This window comes from Hippichthys cyanospilos, chromosome 18 (assembly GCF_059441005.1).
Source record: "Hippichthys cyanospilos isolate Australia breed blue-spotted pipefish chromosome 18, RoL_Hcya_1.0, whole genome shotgun sequence".
Classification (NCBI taxonomy): Eukaryota; Metazoa; Chordata; class Actinopteri; order Syngnathiformes; family Syngnathidae; genus Hippichthys; species Hippichthys cyanospilos.
The window spans coordinates 10,526,454-10,543,615 of record NC_142386.1 but is presented as its reverse complement, the minus strand read 5'-3'; the positions used below and the strand labels follow the sequence as shown (position 1 = coordinate 10,543,615).

Below are 17,162 nucleotides of genomic sequence, written 5' to 3'. Positions count from 1 at the left end.
AATATCTAATACAATTGTGTTGCCATGGTGACAGTGGAGAATGGTATGCCCTCTCAGAGGAAAATATCAGCTTGGTGCCTTGTTACTGCATTGAGTTCTGTCTAATCACTATGAAGGCATGAGGAAGTTCTGGCCCAGATTTTTAGGATCGACAACAAGTATTTGTACACAGAAATTCAAAGGTCAACGCAAAAAATCACGAGTTCAAGAAACTTGTTTGGAAAATCAGATGCATTGTCAAATGAATTTATAATTACTGTACTGTATTTGGAAATGAAATATGTGTTAATATCATATTTGTCAAATATATCATTATATGATAATTTTTCTTATATTAATCAATTCATATATACATATATATATATATATATATATATATATATATATATATATATATATATATATATATTTATATATATATATATATATATATATATATATATATATATATATATATATATGTATATATATATATATATATATATATATATATATATATATATATATATATATATATATATATGTATATATATATATATATATATATATATATATATATATATATATATATATATATATATATATATATATATATATATAGAGAGAGAGAGAGAGAGAGAGAGAGAGAGAGATCATATTTAATTGTGTTAATTTTTATACACATGAAATATGCAGACTTATACTTCAGTCTATTTAACTGTTTAATAGTTGTTCCATAAATTGACACCTTGAACACACACACACACACACACACACACACAAGTGCTTTACTGGTGGATGGTCTCCTGGCGGCTGGCAAAAAAAAAAAGCAATTAAGTCACACTGGACTACTGGACACACTGGATAAGCCACAGGGCTCAAATGATGAGAAAAAAGTTGTGTCATACTTTCCAAAAAATACGTTATATGTATACAATTTGTATATAAAATATAATTTGCAATACATAATCTAAATCATATTTAATGTTTTACACATGTTAATTACATTTTATAAACATGATAAAAACTACAGACTTATACCTCCGGTTGAACATTGTAATTGAATTGGCTGATTGTCTATTTATTTTTTTAAACAATAAAATTCAACATGATCATCCTGATGAGTTCTTTTCATTCTACTGCTATGATATCTATGTTAGCAGTGACTGTATATTAGGATTGCAGTTAACAATTGTTTTTGTAAATGATTAGATGTTTTCAATTGAAGATTGAAGAAGGTTTCACGGAGGACCCTGCGCATTTCGAGCCCATCTTTTTGTGTGCTCAGGCACCCCTATATGAAATCCTAAGAGATTGTTGTTTTTTTATGTGTACCCTCTTTACAGAACTAAATGTTCTACATACGGTACAGTGCTTTGGTGGAAGAGAATATTTTAACAACAAAATAACAGACCCTCAAAAATAGTTTGATCCACCCACTCCCTCCCACTTTTTCCCGACTGATTTTCATAGATAAATATGATGCTTTTCGATGATGTACATACAAGAATACAGTATAGTGTAATGTTGGGGATGAGGGAAATGTCTTACCTTTTACCACTAAGTGAGCTACACTCTGTTATCATTAACATTCATCATTTTTGCTCAATTAAATTTTAGCTCACTGTTCATGTTGTTTGGTAGGGTTCAGCCCCATTGTGCTCTGAATGTTGAATACTGACAAGCTACCTTATTGAATACCCACGGCCAAAAATGCTTCGTTTTCATAAAGGTGAAAATGAGCAGGCTTTTTTGTTGGTCCGTCATTCATAACGGAAATTCCTCTGCCCGTTTCTACTTTCGAGTGTATCACTGGGCAACACTAAAGACAGAAATAAGAAAGCTGCATGGCTTTTTGGGATGTATTAATTTTATTAGAATACATAAGAATTGTTTGTTCATGAACTGTACATCTGATTATAACCTGATTGATCTTAAGTTACCCAACAAATTACTTATAGCATACAATGATCAGAAATGTATAAAAGACAAGTTACAAATACAGTTGTGCCTGAAATGTTTGTTTAGAGATTAAATACATGGATACGTTGAGACAGTCAAGCAAATTGTATTCCTCCAACTTTCCTTGTGTGTTTGGTGGTGTATGTCCTATTCAATACTCAGGTAAGGATTGTTTTATCTTTAGGGAGCGTATGAATCTGATTCACATTCTGGAGCAACAATGTTGTCCTTAATGCAACGATGCACTCTTGCAAATTAATATAATTTCATTCAATTCCCTTATTATTCCCTTTAGGTATTTTATTACCTCTATGTCATGATGTAATTTATTTTACGCCATTTAATTCATTCAACCCCAAAGACATATTTTTACTTTTACGTTTTTTAAGGCAGTACATATATAACTAATTGATTATATTAGCACTTAATTGCCAAAAGTAATTTATTACATAAGTATTTCATTTCTTTAAGTAGGATTATTTTTACTCAAGTATTCACGTAATCGAATACTTTGGCGTTTGAGTAATTAAATGCTTAACTTATCAGCTACGTTAGGAAATCAAATACTAAAATAATTATATTAGCTACTAAAATAATTATTCTTTAGTGTATGTATATATATATATATATATATATATATATATATATATATATATATATATATATATATATTTTTTTTTTTTAATATTTATTATTATTATTATTATTATTTGCCTTCATCTGCTGGCGTTTTTAGGTAATTGAACTTATTTACTATTGCCCTTTAACTGCGTCCAAGCAACGCGTGACTGCAATGCTGGTCTTCTATTGGTCGGCGGCTTCTCAGGAGATGGTGGTCTGCTATTGGTCGGCCTCACTTGTTTAAAATGGCAGACCTGAAAAGCTTTGTTGATATCAAGTGGTTACAAAACCGTATTTACAGTGCATTTTACTGCTTAATTCAAAGTTGAAAGAGTTAGCCATGGGTTCCAAGATTGCTAGTGATGTTAAAGAGAGAAGTAAGATGTTTTATATGGAAACGATGCTGGAGATAACCCTTATTAGGGAATATGGGCATAACAAGCAGCAATCAAAGTTAAATAAATCCTTTCTATATTTTTTATTTATGATGTTTTCTAATTGTATACATGTATATTATACATACATTTTTTAATATGTATGTACGATTTTGATGTTTTTACCTGTGGTTCTAAACGCATTAGCTATTTAACATAGGTTAGAATTGCCCGTCATACAACGAATTCGCCTTACGACCCCAAGCTCCAGAAACGGATTAATGTCGTAACACGGGGGCCCACTGTATTCCCTTTTCTCAAGTTAACTCTATTCTGACACTAGTTTAACAGCATGTTGGATAGGCAGTGGCTTTTTTACAAAAAATATTAATTGCAATAACTACTGTCACTGCAGTGTCAGAAAAGGATATGCAATTCATGTAAACACAGTATGTAAACATTTAAGAAAATGCTTCTAAGTACCATGACTGTATTGTAAACACCTTAATTGCACTTTTGCCAACAAACATTTTGCAAGCTCTTTGTACTAGTCATGGGTAAATGAAGTCTCATGAAGCACTCGTGATACCTTTTAGATCCTCTTGCTGACACAATTGCTTTAAAAATGTAGTTGAAATCTAAGACAATTTCCAATGCATTGGTCTTTCTTTAAACCAAGAGCACAATCTTGAGGTGTAAAATAATATCACAAGTACTTCATGAAGCTTCATTTTCCCATGCCTGCTTTGTAGCATGTATGGCAGTGGCTTGACATCACCCTCTTTTCCTTTGTTTCCACTTTTACTATTCATCAGCTCAAGGTATGGCGTTACTGTGAATGACATTCAAACAAAACATCAACAATATATTATAAAATGCACTTGAAGTATGTTATGTGATGTTAACCAATTTTTGCAAGAAATATTCTCCAAGCATCAAAACACCCTATTGGAAATATGCAGTTATTGAAAATAAAACCAATAAATCAAGTTATTATTGTCCATGGTTACAACAGCCAATGTTTATTTGGATTATTTGCAAACAATGTAATCCTTTCCAGTTAGGCTTTAATCCTAGTATTGCTGTCTGTTGTGTTTTTCATACAGTCTTGCACAAAATATATATGTATGAAGTTTTATAAACATTTAAAAATACCTTGACAGGCTCAAGTACTCATGACACCTTTTCCTAAATTACCAACATAAGCACGGGTTAATTACACAAGGAACCCAAAAGGGGGAAACGGCTTTCTCGGGTCCCTGAATTTCTCTACTCCTACTGCTGTTCAAACCACAATAGAATCTTCACTTATCTACAAATAAGTGCAACTAATGAACACATGAGAGCAAGAGGAAATGAGCAAAGGCTTGGTCATCAAGCAGCAAAGACTACATGTGTCCCATTGTATTATCTAGATGAGCGAAATGACTCTCTACATGTCCAAAATGATCATTATCACTGAGTCGGTGTCACTTGTGTCCCACTTTGTTATTACACACACACACACACACACACACACACACACACACACACACACACACACACAATGCTGTCATCAAACCTTTTTAATTGCTAGTGTGGAGTCTTTAATTGCTTGTCATACGTGAAATGTTACTCTGCTAAATTAGCTAGCATTGATGCTAATGAGTAAACCTAGCTGGAAATAAGGCGGTTTCTGCACACTAAAATATAACAAAACACACTGTGGTTATATGTGTTTTTAAGAAAACCATTGTACCAAGATGGGATATTTTTTTGAAGAATGTGAATAACAAGACACAGCATGTCGCTTTTGAATTTACAATAGGTGACAATGCACCATATAGCTATCTCAAGCCTTACCGTTACTTTTCACTTCACCCATGTTCTTTGGCACAATGTTTTCATATACAACCTTTTGGCATTGGAACTGTGAGCGCAAAGCTCTGTGGAAGGAAAAAATTCCTCCGCCAGGAATTGCGTTCACATCATCGAAGAATGGGCTTCAAGTTGAATTGCCTGTATAGGGACTTCAACCTTGCTTTTTAATTAGTTTTTCTGTTTGAAAATGACCTTGTTGACCTGCTAGCCAAAGCTTTCTCTCCATCTTGACTGAAAGTGGCTGTGCACGCACCAATCAATAATTTGAATTTTTACAGTGATCTTTAGTTCTTCACCAATATTTTTACAATATAACGTGAGGTGTCCACACCAAACGGCTTCCCAAGACAAATTGTGCTGTGTTCCAGCCCAAGTTAAATGTTTGGAGAGTCACAGTGAGATAAGACTGGATCAGTAAGAGCAGCATGGGATTATTCCAGCCCTTCAGAGTCCTTGTTTAGATTCGTAATGAGGCATAAAAAGGCAACACTGTGCACCTTTTCCCATCATTAGCTTCACTTCCTTCGTTCCTTTGTCCATCTGTCTCACAGCAGTGTTGGTAATGATGTGATATAAATGGATCGGAGGCAACACCTTTACATTCAAAATGGCACTCAAATTGGAGTTCAGCTTCCAAGGTAGCATTGGGGTTGAAACCCAAGTCACTGATGGGGAGGTTACATAGGCAGGAAGAGCTGATGTCGTTCTTGTTTCCTTTTAGATGCTTCTCTGTCTGTGTCGGCATGAGAATCTCTTAGAAGCTCACCAGCGCATAGACCATGCTTGATTTATGAATAGACGGTGACAAAGATGGAGAAACACAAGTAGAAAGTTAATATACTTTTCTGGGGAAGTGCTGCAATTTTGTAGATGAATCTAAGGCTGCATTTATGCTTTAGTCCGATTACATTTTGCTCTGTATCCTTGTTCGAAATGACATATATAGGGCCCTATGTTTTATGAGTATGACATTTCTAGCACATAGCTTCTTTTGGTAAGAAAAGGGGGTGTTTGCATCATTGTGGGAGGGAACAGGCGACTTGTTTGCCATCCAATAGATCAAACCCAGCAGATGAAAGGCACACAGTGTCCATTCAAAATACATTTACAAGGAGATGCAAGAGGATGTTAAGTTGGTCGCTTTGGAGTGGGAGCCGAGACTGCCCTCTGCCCTCTGTGGGACATCCCTGTGTGACAGCACACACTATTATATCTGTCAGGCTGTCAATGGCGCATTTACATCCATCACGCCAACCTATATGGAGCACTCAAGCGCTGCTAGCTAACAGCTAATTTGTCATAGATGCAGCTACAATGAAGCACAATCCACCGGTCAACACTAGCAAGAGGTGCCGCATGTCAATGTCAGCGTAATTAAGTCATTTGTAAGGTCACTGAAATGGTGATTGTAAGTGATTTCAGAACGTTGCGTTTCTTGTATCAGGAATCGAGAGCAACAGTTGTCAAATTGTTATGCCAAGACACGGTGCGGGACATAATTTCAAAATAAATGCAAACCAATACATTCATTAATCATAATTAAGAAAATCCTAGTCCGATAGGAGTCTGTCTTCTTTGATGGCCAGATATTATTATCCAGTTCTCAGAGCTAAGCAACCTAGGGACTCCATCACTCCCGATGATGAGCACAATCACCAGAATAGTAGACATCATTACCGAGCTAAGTGAACCCGTCTTCGATTTCCAATGCTCATATCACTCATGAGTACTGGGGCTGAGAGCAACTTCTAAAAATACCTGGTTTGATCTTTAAGCAGGGCACTCTGAATCCAGAGACATTTTTTTCCAGTCCTACATCACATACCTCGCTTGACTATGAATCACAGATGCATTGACAAAGTCAAGGTCAGTACATTTCTCTTCAGGAATATGACTCACATTCACACCTATGCACTATTCAGGGTATTTAATTCACATAGCATACCTGTATAGGTTTTTGGAATGTAGGAGGAATCTAGAAAATAAAAACAGGCAAGCACAGGGAGAACATGCAAACTCCACAAAGACCAGAGCCAAGATTTGAAAGCTCAACCTCTGAAATATGAGATGTAGTAACCACTATGACACCGTTAATCTTGTGCAAATGAACTGTAAAAAGTAAAAGTGTGATATAAATGATCCAACGGAACTAGATATTAAGACGTGAAATATAAATACAGCCTCAGAGCAGGAATAAAGTTATAGAGTTAAACATACCTGTAGAGATAATAGAAGAAAGAGACAAGGTAAAAGCCCAGTTTGCACCATGACTCCTTCTGACAGTAATTGAGAATGTCAGCATTCATCACACTTACAGGATCATACATGACCTCTGATCCATCGGCCGGTCGATGGAAAAATCTGAAAAAGAATTTGAAGAGAAGTGTATCTTATATACTGCAGCCTCTGGATCAGAACCATTTTGACACCTGTTAGGCCCTTTACACACCAACTCACAATGGGTCGTCATAGCCCGTCGTGCTATTACTTAGGCATCTCAGAAACTCACAGTGAACACCTTGCAGTGACGTACCTTCTACACATGCTTTAGATGTCCTCCGTGCCATAAATGGCGATAATCTCTGTTCCCACCGCGTGGTGGAAATTCTGCGCAATGGACTTTATTTAGCTTTATTTATACACAAATAAACAGACTGCTTTCATTGTCACTCACGATAGAGCTCCTCGTGCTCTTCTGTCCAGGTAGCATTGTGTTGAACACCAAAGTTGGGATGTAGCTGGGATGAACTATGCTGCGTGCATTATAAAAGTTTTGACTTTTGCCCCGCGTTTGTTACTTCCGGTTCTCATCTCGGATTTTAGTTTGTCAGCTTGGTGTGTAGAGGACCTTAGGGAACTGTGCAAATCGTACCTCCACAAATGGTAGAAGAGAAGTGGGATATTTAGGCCAAGTGTGACCCACTCTTCAGCACACATGAACATTAGGCAAAAGAGTCCATGGATAGAATATTCTGGTACCACCAACTAAACACAGCACATACAGGGTGTTAAGTTTTAATAGTGTAACAAGAAATATTACTTGAGTATTTTTTGCTTCTGAATGTTATTAGCTGTTGTTTGCAAATGCTTGTAGGTGTCTTTGCGTGAAGCACATTCAGTTGCCTTGTGTATGAAATGTGTTATAGTATGTAAATAAAGCTGCCTTGCCTAAAGCTACCATTATATCTTGCACTTACATGTTCTAAATTTACCCTAATTTGTCCCTCTGAAATGGACTTGCCTCGCCTGAAGCAGTAACTGAATTTTATGAAGATCAAAATGGATTCCTCTGTGTGGCAGATGTGACAATGTTTTTTTTCTCTGCAAAATATGGAGAAAAATCTATACATCAGTATGTCAGAGTTGTGAATCAGTGTGTGGGTGCAGAGTTAAAACAGTGAAGGTGGCGCCACGTGAAATGCAGAGTGCGCCATGGCACTCTCATATTCCCAACAGAGGGGGAGACAAATGAAAACCCCTGGTGTTGTTATTGAGCTGTGGCAGGTGAAAAGCTGATATTACTCACTCTGCGAAGAAGGTTGCAGATTCGCTCAATATTGAGAATCCTTTCCCTCTGGATCAGACACAAAGAAAAAGATTCATATATTTCTACACCCATATCGTATTTATCAGCATTTAAACATGATGGCCTCTTATAAGTTATGCTTTAGAATGTAAGTCTATTCATTTATTAGTGGTTCTTTATTAATGCCCTTACTGCTCTATTACTGTGTTGTTGTTTTTTTTTTTGTCTACCTTATTATTTGCTTGATTATGGAATGTAGTCTGCTCGGAGAAGTGAGCAGAAAAGGAATTTCATTGTGTGATATTACTATGCATATGACAATAAAACTCTTGAACTTGAAATAATTTCAAACACACTTACTGTATATTGTAAAAAAATACGAAAGAAAACAAGGAAAAGTAATAATGCATAATTAATTGTTTTATTGCTCAAATCATCTGCATTTTTGTTGATCTTTTTTACTGAATTCTGATATTTTTAGTAGTGCAGTCAAGATTAAAAGATTTGAGAAATTAAGATCTGTAATTAATTGATCAAAATAATGTCTTTGAAGATGGATATACAACAACAGCAAAAAAAGCACAAAAAAATCTATGTTTACTACTAGTTCCAAATGCTGACTGCAACCTTTTGATTTGACCGTCAGGAGGAATGTTGCTGTTTTCTTTCTTCAAATGATTAAAATTACCATTGTTCATTCTGCCCATCGTAGATTTGCTCAAATGTGAGGTGTTCTCGAGTGTAGTTTGTTAAAGAGTTTTGCTATGGCTCACTACATTAGCATTTTTGGTGCAACCATTACCTGTGGCTGTAGTCACAGCTGGGTGCTTTGCATTTATGTGGTAAGTTAAACTTGAGCTGCTTCTATGGTAAGTGAATTCCATCCATCCTTACAAAATAATGCATATCACTCCATCAAAGGTGCCGTAGGGACGCTTTTTAGTTAAATTTTACATTCAACTGTAAACTGGTATAATGGCACCCCTAATTTTAAAATTGGAGTTGTTGGGCGATGGAAAATAATTGTGGTTGGCATAACCTGATAGGCCTCTGGTGTGAGTGTGAGGGCAACAAAAACGAGGATATGAAATCGCAAGCACACGTTAGCGTATTTCTGTCCAATGCATGGTATATTTAACTTTAAAAAATGCCCCAGCGACACCCTCGATGAAAGGTAGGAGATAAATATTCTTTGTAAGGAGTTCAGTTCCTATAGAAACCGCTCAAGTTTAATCTACATCATCAATGTGAAGCACCCACCTACAACTGCAGGCACAGTTAAAAATAACAAAGTGTATATAGCAAGCCATTGAAAAAAATATACAAAAAATCATGGGTTTTTTTCCAATGTTTGGGAGTTAGATTTAAAAAAGATTAATTAGATACCTTGATTACAGAACTAATTCATCAATAAATCCCTCAATATTTTTAGACAGCACTAATTAGAACATAACCATTTTTTGTGCTGCCAGTAAAAACAAAACAAAACAAAACAAAACAAAAAAAAAAAGAAATAACAGAACAACAGACTTGAGCCATTTGTAATTTCACACCCAAACTGATAACTTGTACTTGTTCGAGAACAAATAAGACCAAATATCAGTTTTTGTGGGGCTCCTTTTAAGGCTGATCTCTTGAATTGCCACTTTTATTTTGTCCCTTTCTTGCTGCTCTCCTATGAACAACTTGTCTATTTTTTTAAGGAATGCTGCCGCTATCACAATCATAAATCACTGCTGTTTGTTTTCTGTGGCCATTGTCATGTAAAGGCTTCCTTTTGCTGTGTACTTCATCAATGTTTCAATTGACCAGCAGTATCAGTGACGTTTTTTTCTGGACATTTCGTCTGGTCTGGAAAAAGCTCATACCAGCAAACGGTATTTGCATTATCTGTACATATGATGTGTGTCTGAGTGCGCGCACACGTGCATGCGTGTGCGTGTGCGAGGCTGGCGCGCCTCCACACTCCCACAGCCTTATTTCACAGTTTCCTCTCCCACTCCTCATCACTCTCACTTTGCAGCTTCACATTGTTGCTGGAACATTCGCTGAAAATCTCACAGCTGATGCCAACTTGCAAAGTGTATAATAGTACCCGTTCATTGTTTTATGTTGTCAAGAGAATCATTTTCATTAATTTGGATGAACTAGGGATCCCCGTTTGGGACTCTAGTAAATAATGTTATGAAGTGTGAGGAAACTTTGTTCAAGTTATCTGTTTATTGATTGGTTCTGTTCTTTTTTCTTGTTTTTCCCCAGCCCTTATAATGGCTTGTTTCTCATTAGGTTTTTGTTTTGTGTGTTCTCCTGATCTTAATATCCTAGTGCTTTGTGTTGACTACCGCATTTTTCGGACTATAAACCACAATCTTTTCCTCATGTTTTGAACCCTGCAGTTTATAGTCCAGTGCACCTTATCTGTCGTTTTTTTGTTTGTTTAAGCAAATGTTTGTATCGTACGAGGTGTCAATTTATGGAACAGTTATCAAATAGAACTGCAAAGATGTCAATCAATGGCTGTGTGCATAAAGAGTTAAAACAATAAATTATTAAAAAAGATATATATGTCTAAGTTTAATAACAGAATGTATAAAATGTTGGGTAAATTTGTGATGTATAAATTTTATATACAGTACACAGTAAACATGATTTTGTTTATGTATTTACGATTGTATATAAATTATGTAGAATCTGTTGTTATGTTGACTAAAATAAACTATCAAACAAAGGGAGACAAAAAAGATGCTATTGATAAATTAAATACGATTTTGAACTGCTATTTAACTTTAACAGTTATGCGTCCATCCATCCATGAAAAATAAATTTAGGTCAAAAATTAATAGATCCACTTTATAGGTCCATTTGACCCAACTTTCTAGTTTGTTTTGCCTAAAATATACCCCCCCAAATTGATGTTTTGAAAAACTAAAAAAATGGTGTCCCTTTGTAATAAATAACCTCAAAAACTTGGTTGCTTTTTGTACAAAACAACCCAGAAAGTTGGGTCGGATAAACCCAAGTTATGGATCAGTCCATTGAACCGTTCTGTAAATGGTGGAAGATGTTAAATTTGCATAAAATAAATGCACTTTGTTTAACTAGCCTACAAGCATTTGATGAATTAATGAGAATCCTTTGCAGGATATCAGTCAGAATATCGTCATTGACCGTTGGGAACTCTGCTGTGTCAGAAGAACCTTCCGTTGCCTTTGACAACCGTAAAAGTGTTAAATACTAAAAACGATAAATGTAAAATACTAAAATGGCTGACTGTAGATTATACTGCATGCACATGCAAAACACTTACCGCTCTTGTGGGATTGCTCTGGTCAATGGGATTTTTGAAGTCTGTGCGCAGTTCATCAAATGCAATAATCTGAAAGCACACACCAACTTCACTTTAGAAAAGGTAACACAGAATTTTAAACAGGCTTGTTTGTTCAACATGCAATAGGCGCTACCCTGAGGGAGGCTCTCCCAACTATGGTGAGGGGACGGCGACATAAGTGGGTGTTAGCGGTTGCTCACCACACTCTGGTGCGCTGTATGTTGTGTGTTGTAAAAGAAAATGAAGATTGTGACCGAAAAAAAAAAAAAAGCATGCATACATATATGTTGACGGTCATACGTTTTATTGGTTCAATTTACAAAGAAAAGTACAAATATTTGTTAGTTCTATTTTCATAAATGTTCAATATGAGCGCCGCCTGTGACTCTGCACACGCTGAGTCGATCTTCGCCAATCGTTTCCTCAGAATCCGCCAAACTGTTGTTTGTGGAAGGTGGTTTCTCACACTTGCTCTTCTAACACTTTTCTGAGGACTACGCAGGAAGGCTTCACGAACCTGCTCCACTGTCTCTGCCGATGTTGATGGCCGTCCCAGCGATTTAGGTATGAATAAGCAGCTCTTTTCTTGACATTTATGATGCCAAGTTCTAATTTGTTTTGTGGTTGGTGCCTTCTTTGCAAAATTTGTGAAGAAGGCACGTTTCACAATATCTTCCTTGATCTTTCTGCATGCATGCAACAAGAAATAATCTCACCGGCCTTTACCTGAGGTCCATTTCCTGAGAGTCTATATGACTTATCCATCCTTTTTCATGTTTGTCAACAGATAGTTTCCATAGCAACAAGGCAAACCCTCCTGTGGGTTCCATGGTTACTAAAGCGATGAGCGAATGATCTGATTGGCTGACAGCCGAATTGAATTGGGATATTCTGGCAGTTGAGGTTGACTGAGGGTATGGGGGTGGCTGGTTCAGGATCATAGCTCGACAAGCTTTTCAATCACACGGTCGGAACGGCAAGCCAGACATCCGCTCGCTTGATGTATCCCCACCCACCCCCTCGCTTTCTCACACAGACAAGCCGACTGACTAATATGCAGTCACGCCACTCAGTCACTTGCTACGTTAGTCATTTCGCAGTCTCGTATTTGTGACAACTATTTTGAAGTTCATATTATGCTGTCCTCGCAAGGAGCGACTGAGGTGTTTGTCAAGTCCCCGCAGAAGTCTCTGGTGATGTCTGTGCAAATTTTACTGAAAGCATGCCGCCGAATCATACGACCCAGACAATAAGATGAGTGCTCTGGGGCCTCCTGGAATCCATTCGGTGCAGTTTGCTGTGATGTGAACACCTTGTTTGAGCATATTTATTGTCAACATACCCTGATGGATCCACGGAAAAACATAAAATAAGCTCCTTCTGAGGAGCATTAAGTAGGATTTTGGCTGATTAACTGGAGCTTCACTTTATTTAATTCAAGTATACTAGCTTTATTAAATGTAAACGCGTTCTATTTTTTAACATAGCATGAGATGCCTGCATGCTGAAAAAAAAACATGTCTTGAGGAATTTATACATTTTTATCTTGTAGGAATTATTTATATTTTACTTTCTATAGGTACCTAAGCCACACAAAAATGGGGAAAAATAGTCCATTGCATTTGTGATTCGTTTGTGCCATAAAAGATATTAGTTCGTCCAGCGACTTCCCTTCCCGCTCCTGGACCGTGAGTTTTGCACCTGTGATCTACCGCTATCTTTTTGTTGTGATTATTTACTGTTTATTATGATTAATTAGCTACTATCATAAATACGTTGAAGGACTCCATAACTGCATTAATATGATATACTGTAGCAAACAGGAACGGATCAAAGGTTTTGTAGAAAGATGAGTTAGAGATCCTAATGAAAACAATTAGCCTGCTCCTTTTTTAGGAATCTTTGGAATTCAAAGCAGGCTTTGTAGCTTTTTTCTACTTATGTCTTCCATCACTGAGAAGCAAAAATGATCATTCTCGTCGAGCTCCATGGTTTGACCAACTCACTGCATATGCATGTGGCTGGAAAAATCTGGATCTGTGACTGTAATTTCTGTGGCATTACACTTGAGTTGGTCTATCTCCCCATTCTGCCGTGTGCCATGAGCAAGAACAATATGTCACGATGCTATCCACAGGAAATTTCAAAGCACCTGACAATGACATACACACAGAGCATTTCTTCCGCCGCATAGAATCATTACTTGCATTTATTCCTGCTGCGAGACAAATGGTACATTTGCACCTGATAACACCTGGACAAGGCGCCTCTGTTTTGTGCTTGTGACTGCTGTCCAACTGTGCGTGGGTGAATGTGTTTGTCTGGAAACTGGCCGGGCGGCCAGCCGGCCCTGTGTGAATCCACCTAAGGGGTCTACTCACCTGCCAGATGACAAAGAAGATGAGGGCGGCGCACAGCACCAAGGTGAGCATGTAGCAGAAGGCCGCAAAGGTGAACGCCATGGCAGTGCCAGCCAGCCTGACGACAAGACGGGTGGAAAGAGAGAAAGGGAAACTCCTGTGGCGCCCCGCGCCTTTCTTCTTTCAGGGGAGATTTGGCTTTCTCAGTTTGAAACCCTCAGGTGCAACTTTGGATCATCCAGGGAGTTCAAGTACGCAGTTTCAGCTGTTAATCAATGATAGATTATAGTGTCAGTGCCTAAACTTATTCTCATTTCAGATCAGGGGTTTTCAAATTGGGGTATGTGTACCCTTGTGAGAGTTTAACCAGGTTTCTGCAATTAGCAACAAGTATGATATGACAAATAGTGCGTTTTTATTTTTAAATTAAGAGTAAAGCAATTGTAATCTAAGGCCACTTCTTTACTAAATTGCAATATAGTGGCTCCTTTGTAAAACGATGTAAGCTTTCATTTTGTTAAATTTCATACAGAATGCACATTGTCACTAGAGATGCAATGCCAGAAATAAAATGAGATGATGCTACACGGTCTATTTTTTGGAGTTGCTGCATAAAATATGCCTTACACTTTAAAACGTTAGGTCAAAAGTAAACAAAAACACTGTCTCCATAATTAGGTCGATTTTACCCAATTTTCTGGGTTGTTTTATGCAAAACAGTGTCTTGAGCAACCCTACCATTGGGTGAAAAATAACTCAATTATAGGTACAAAAGTGACCAATCCAATATTAGGGGCAATTTGACCCAATCTCCTTGTCTGTCCATTTTCAACCCAAATTGGGCTATTTTTGACCCAACTGAGACTGGGTTCTCACCAGCCACATTTTATAGTCAATTTGACGCAACTTCCTGGTCTGTCCTCTTTTATTTTTATTTATTTATTTATTTATTTATTTACCCATATTGGGTTGTTTTTGACTGAACTAAGAGTGGGGGTTCTTCATTTGACCAAAATTTGGGATTATACGCTAAAAAAATGTTCTAAATAACCCAATTATAGGTCCCCCCCCCCAAAAAAAAGACTACCCTCTGGTTTGTTTTTCACAACGCCCCTAAAAAATGTGTCATTTTGTACAAAACAACCTCAAAACTGAGGAGTTGGGTAAAATTGCCCTAATTATTGGTATAATCGTATTTTTTTTCCCATTTTTCATTTATTTTGAACTCAGCACTCAGTTTTCAGAGCGTATACATTTAGCGCCGTTTAATAAATCAAAAATGGATTGCATAATATTTTCTTTAAATACAAGAAAAAGATTTGCACTGGAAAGGCTAGGAATTACCCTTAAATATATTTAAAAAATGTTGAAAATCACCGATTTAGATGATGATCATTTTGGATGAACAACAAAGAGTTGTACACTGAATGTATATATTTGGGGCGGAAGATGGATATAAATTCATGTTGGAACAACTATTAAATATAAATCACTAATATGTATCCACACAACAACACAAGTTGTTTGCTCCAAAAGAGATTTCTGATTTGTTTTTCCTTATATCTTTAAGTCAACAGGGGGCAATTCGGGGAAGGCCCATTTATACATTGGCAAAGTGTAATATTTTCTTAAATTGCCAGTGCATGAACATTCATAACATAATAGAAAAACCGAGAAAGCAACTCTGAGTGAAACGGTGGCAGCAGAATTGTATTTGAGAATGATTTGACAACATCTTCTTTCATAGCGTTCAGTCCAACTGTTGCTTCCAGGCAAAAACCCGAGTCGAGTGTTTGCATTGAAATGTGTCAGGCCAACTGTTGCCAATGTTTACACAAGCAGCTTCTTGATGTCTCCCTTAAGTTTGAAGCACGATGAGTCCATTATCATTGGAGGAGACTTTTAGGAAAAATTTACCAATAATGTCAATATCATATATACTGTACTAAACAGTAGATGACAGGACGCGTGGAGCAATATTTTGACTGATGCAAATACCGAGCAGAGGATACCTGTATCTTGCTGGTGACGTCTCTGCCACAGAACGGAACATTCCACTCGGTCGGCGTCTTGGTCAATTTGGGTCGACAGCATGTCACAACTCTCTTGTCTCATCTCCGTTCACGAACATTTAAAAGACGCTTGGATGTCTGCTTGGATTCTTAAGACAAGCATGTCAACAGAGGGAGCATCTGTGCTCACTTGGATTTTTCCGATACAATTCTCCCCAAAAAGAGAGCATGTGTCTGTATTTTCTGACTCCACCGCCTGTCTGCCTCCTTCGCCTTGGAGGGATGTATTTTCGAGCATGCTCATGATTGGAAGGAGCAGCCAATCGCATCACCCTGTTTTCTCTCTCTCTCTCTCAGCCATTTATCCATTTTCATAAGCGCTTGCTCCCCAGAGACTGATGAGGGGGCAGGGCAACCAAAAAAACATTTTTTTTCCTTTTGTCTGCTTCTCTATTGTTCCCAACCAAATATTTAAATCCACCGTTTGCTTCCTTCAGTTTGTGCTCACTGCACACAGGCGTTCCACTTGTTTTTTTATTCCTAACCTGGCATTCCGAAAGTGTCAGAAATGATCAGTCATCCATCCCGGCTCAGTTATAGCTTTTCTCTTGTCATTATGGCCATTACCGCTGTGATGTAAAAAATGGAAATGATTGAAGGGTAGTAAGCGAGCAGCAGTGCATTTTGTGAAATAACATAACATGATAGCCAAGCAGCTGTAAGCACTTGGTGCAACTCATCCTCAAAGGGTAAGGGTCTCATTTTATCTGCTTTGTAAGTATTTTTACTCGCTTTAAAATGAAAGGGCCCCAAATGTAAACACTCAATATGTAAATGTCAAGTAGCTTGTCAAAAGTCAGAGAGCACTGCACAACTTTACACCCCTTGTAAAGGTTTGCTGTTGTATTTTTTGTCACACATTTGAATGAAATGCGATTTTATGTATCTTTGACCCTAAATTTGGCACCACAACATACACCTGAGTTTGTATGGGAAGGAAACAGCTTAATTTAACAGGGCTGTAAATGAATGAAAAATGTGGATTTATTCAAAATAATGTGGAATTATATACAATAACTTGCAAATAGAAAAAAAAATCTGCCTTAAAAAAAACCTACGTGGTTGTTTTTTTTGTTTTTT

The 17,162-nt window shown here is 37.1% G+C and overlaps 1 protein-coding gene across 2 annotated transcripts; it reads right to left on the bottom strand.

Moving 5' to 3' along the window:
• Positions 1 to 2,618: 2,618 nt before the first annotated feature.
• cnih2 (cornichon family AMPA receptor auxiliary protein 2) lies at positions 2,619 to 16,301 on the bottom strand. Of its 2 annotated transcripts, XR_015868658.1 has the most exons (8): positions 16,023 to 16,301; positions 14,032 to 14,275; positions 11,630 to 11,698; positions 8,323 to 8,370; positions 7,669 to 7,781; positions 7,014 to 7,157; positions 3,653 to 5,578; positions 2,619 to 3,504 (listed from the first exon to the last, which is right to left on the bottom strand). XR_015868658.1 is itself a non-coding variant. In XM_088441677.1 (7 exons), exons 2-7 carry the CDS (start codon positions 14,110 to 14,112, stop codon positions 5,551 to 5,553), a joined length of 483 nt encoding a protein of 160 aa, XP_088297803.1. In that variant the 5' UTR covers positions 14,113 to 14,275; positions 16,023 to 16,301; the 3' UTR covers positions 2,619 to 5,550. The 2 variants fall into 2 exon arrangements, 1 of the variants encoding a protein (XP_088297803.1); XM_088441677.1 differs by having other exon boundaries at positions 2,619 to 5,578.
• Positions 16,302 to 17,162: the final 861 nt, after the last annotated feature.

Coding starts and splice junctions, on each gene's coding strand:
- cnih2 (XM_088441677.1), bottom strand. CDS start 14,112: ATGGCGTTCACCTTTGCGGCCTTCTGCTACATGCTCACCTTGGTGCTG. Junction 11,699..14,031: donor TCTTCTTTGTCATCTGGCAG/GTGAGTAGACCC, acceptor GTGTGCTTTCAG/ATTATTGCATTTGATGAACT. Junction 7,158..7,668: donor CTCTTCTACCATTTGTGGAG/GTACGATTTGCA, acceptor ATTCTTTTTCAG/ATTTTTCCATCGACCGGCCG.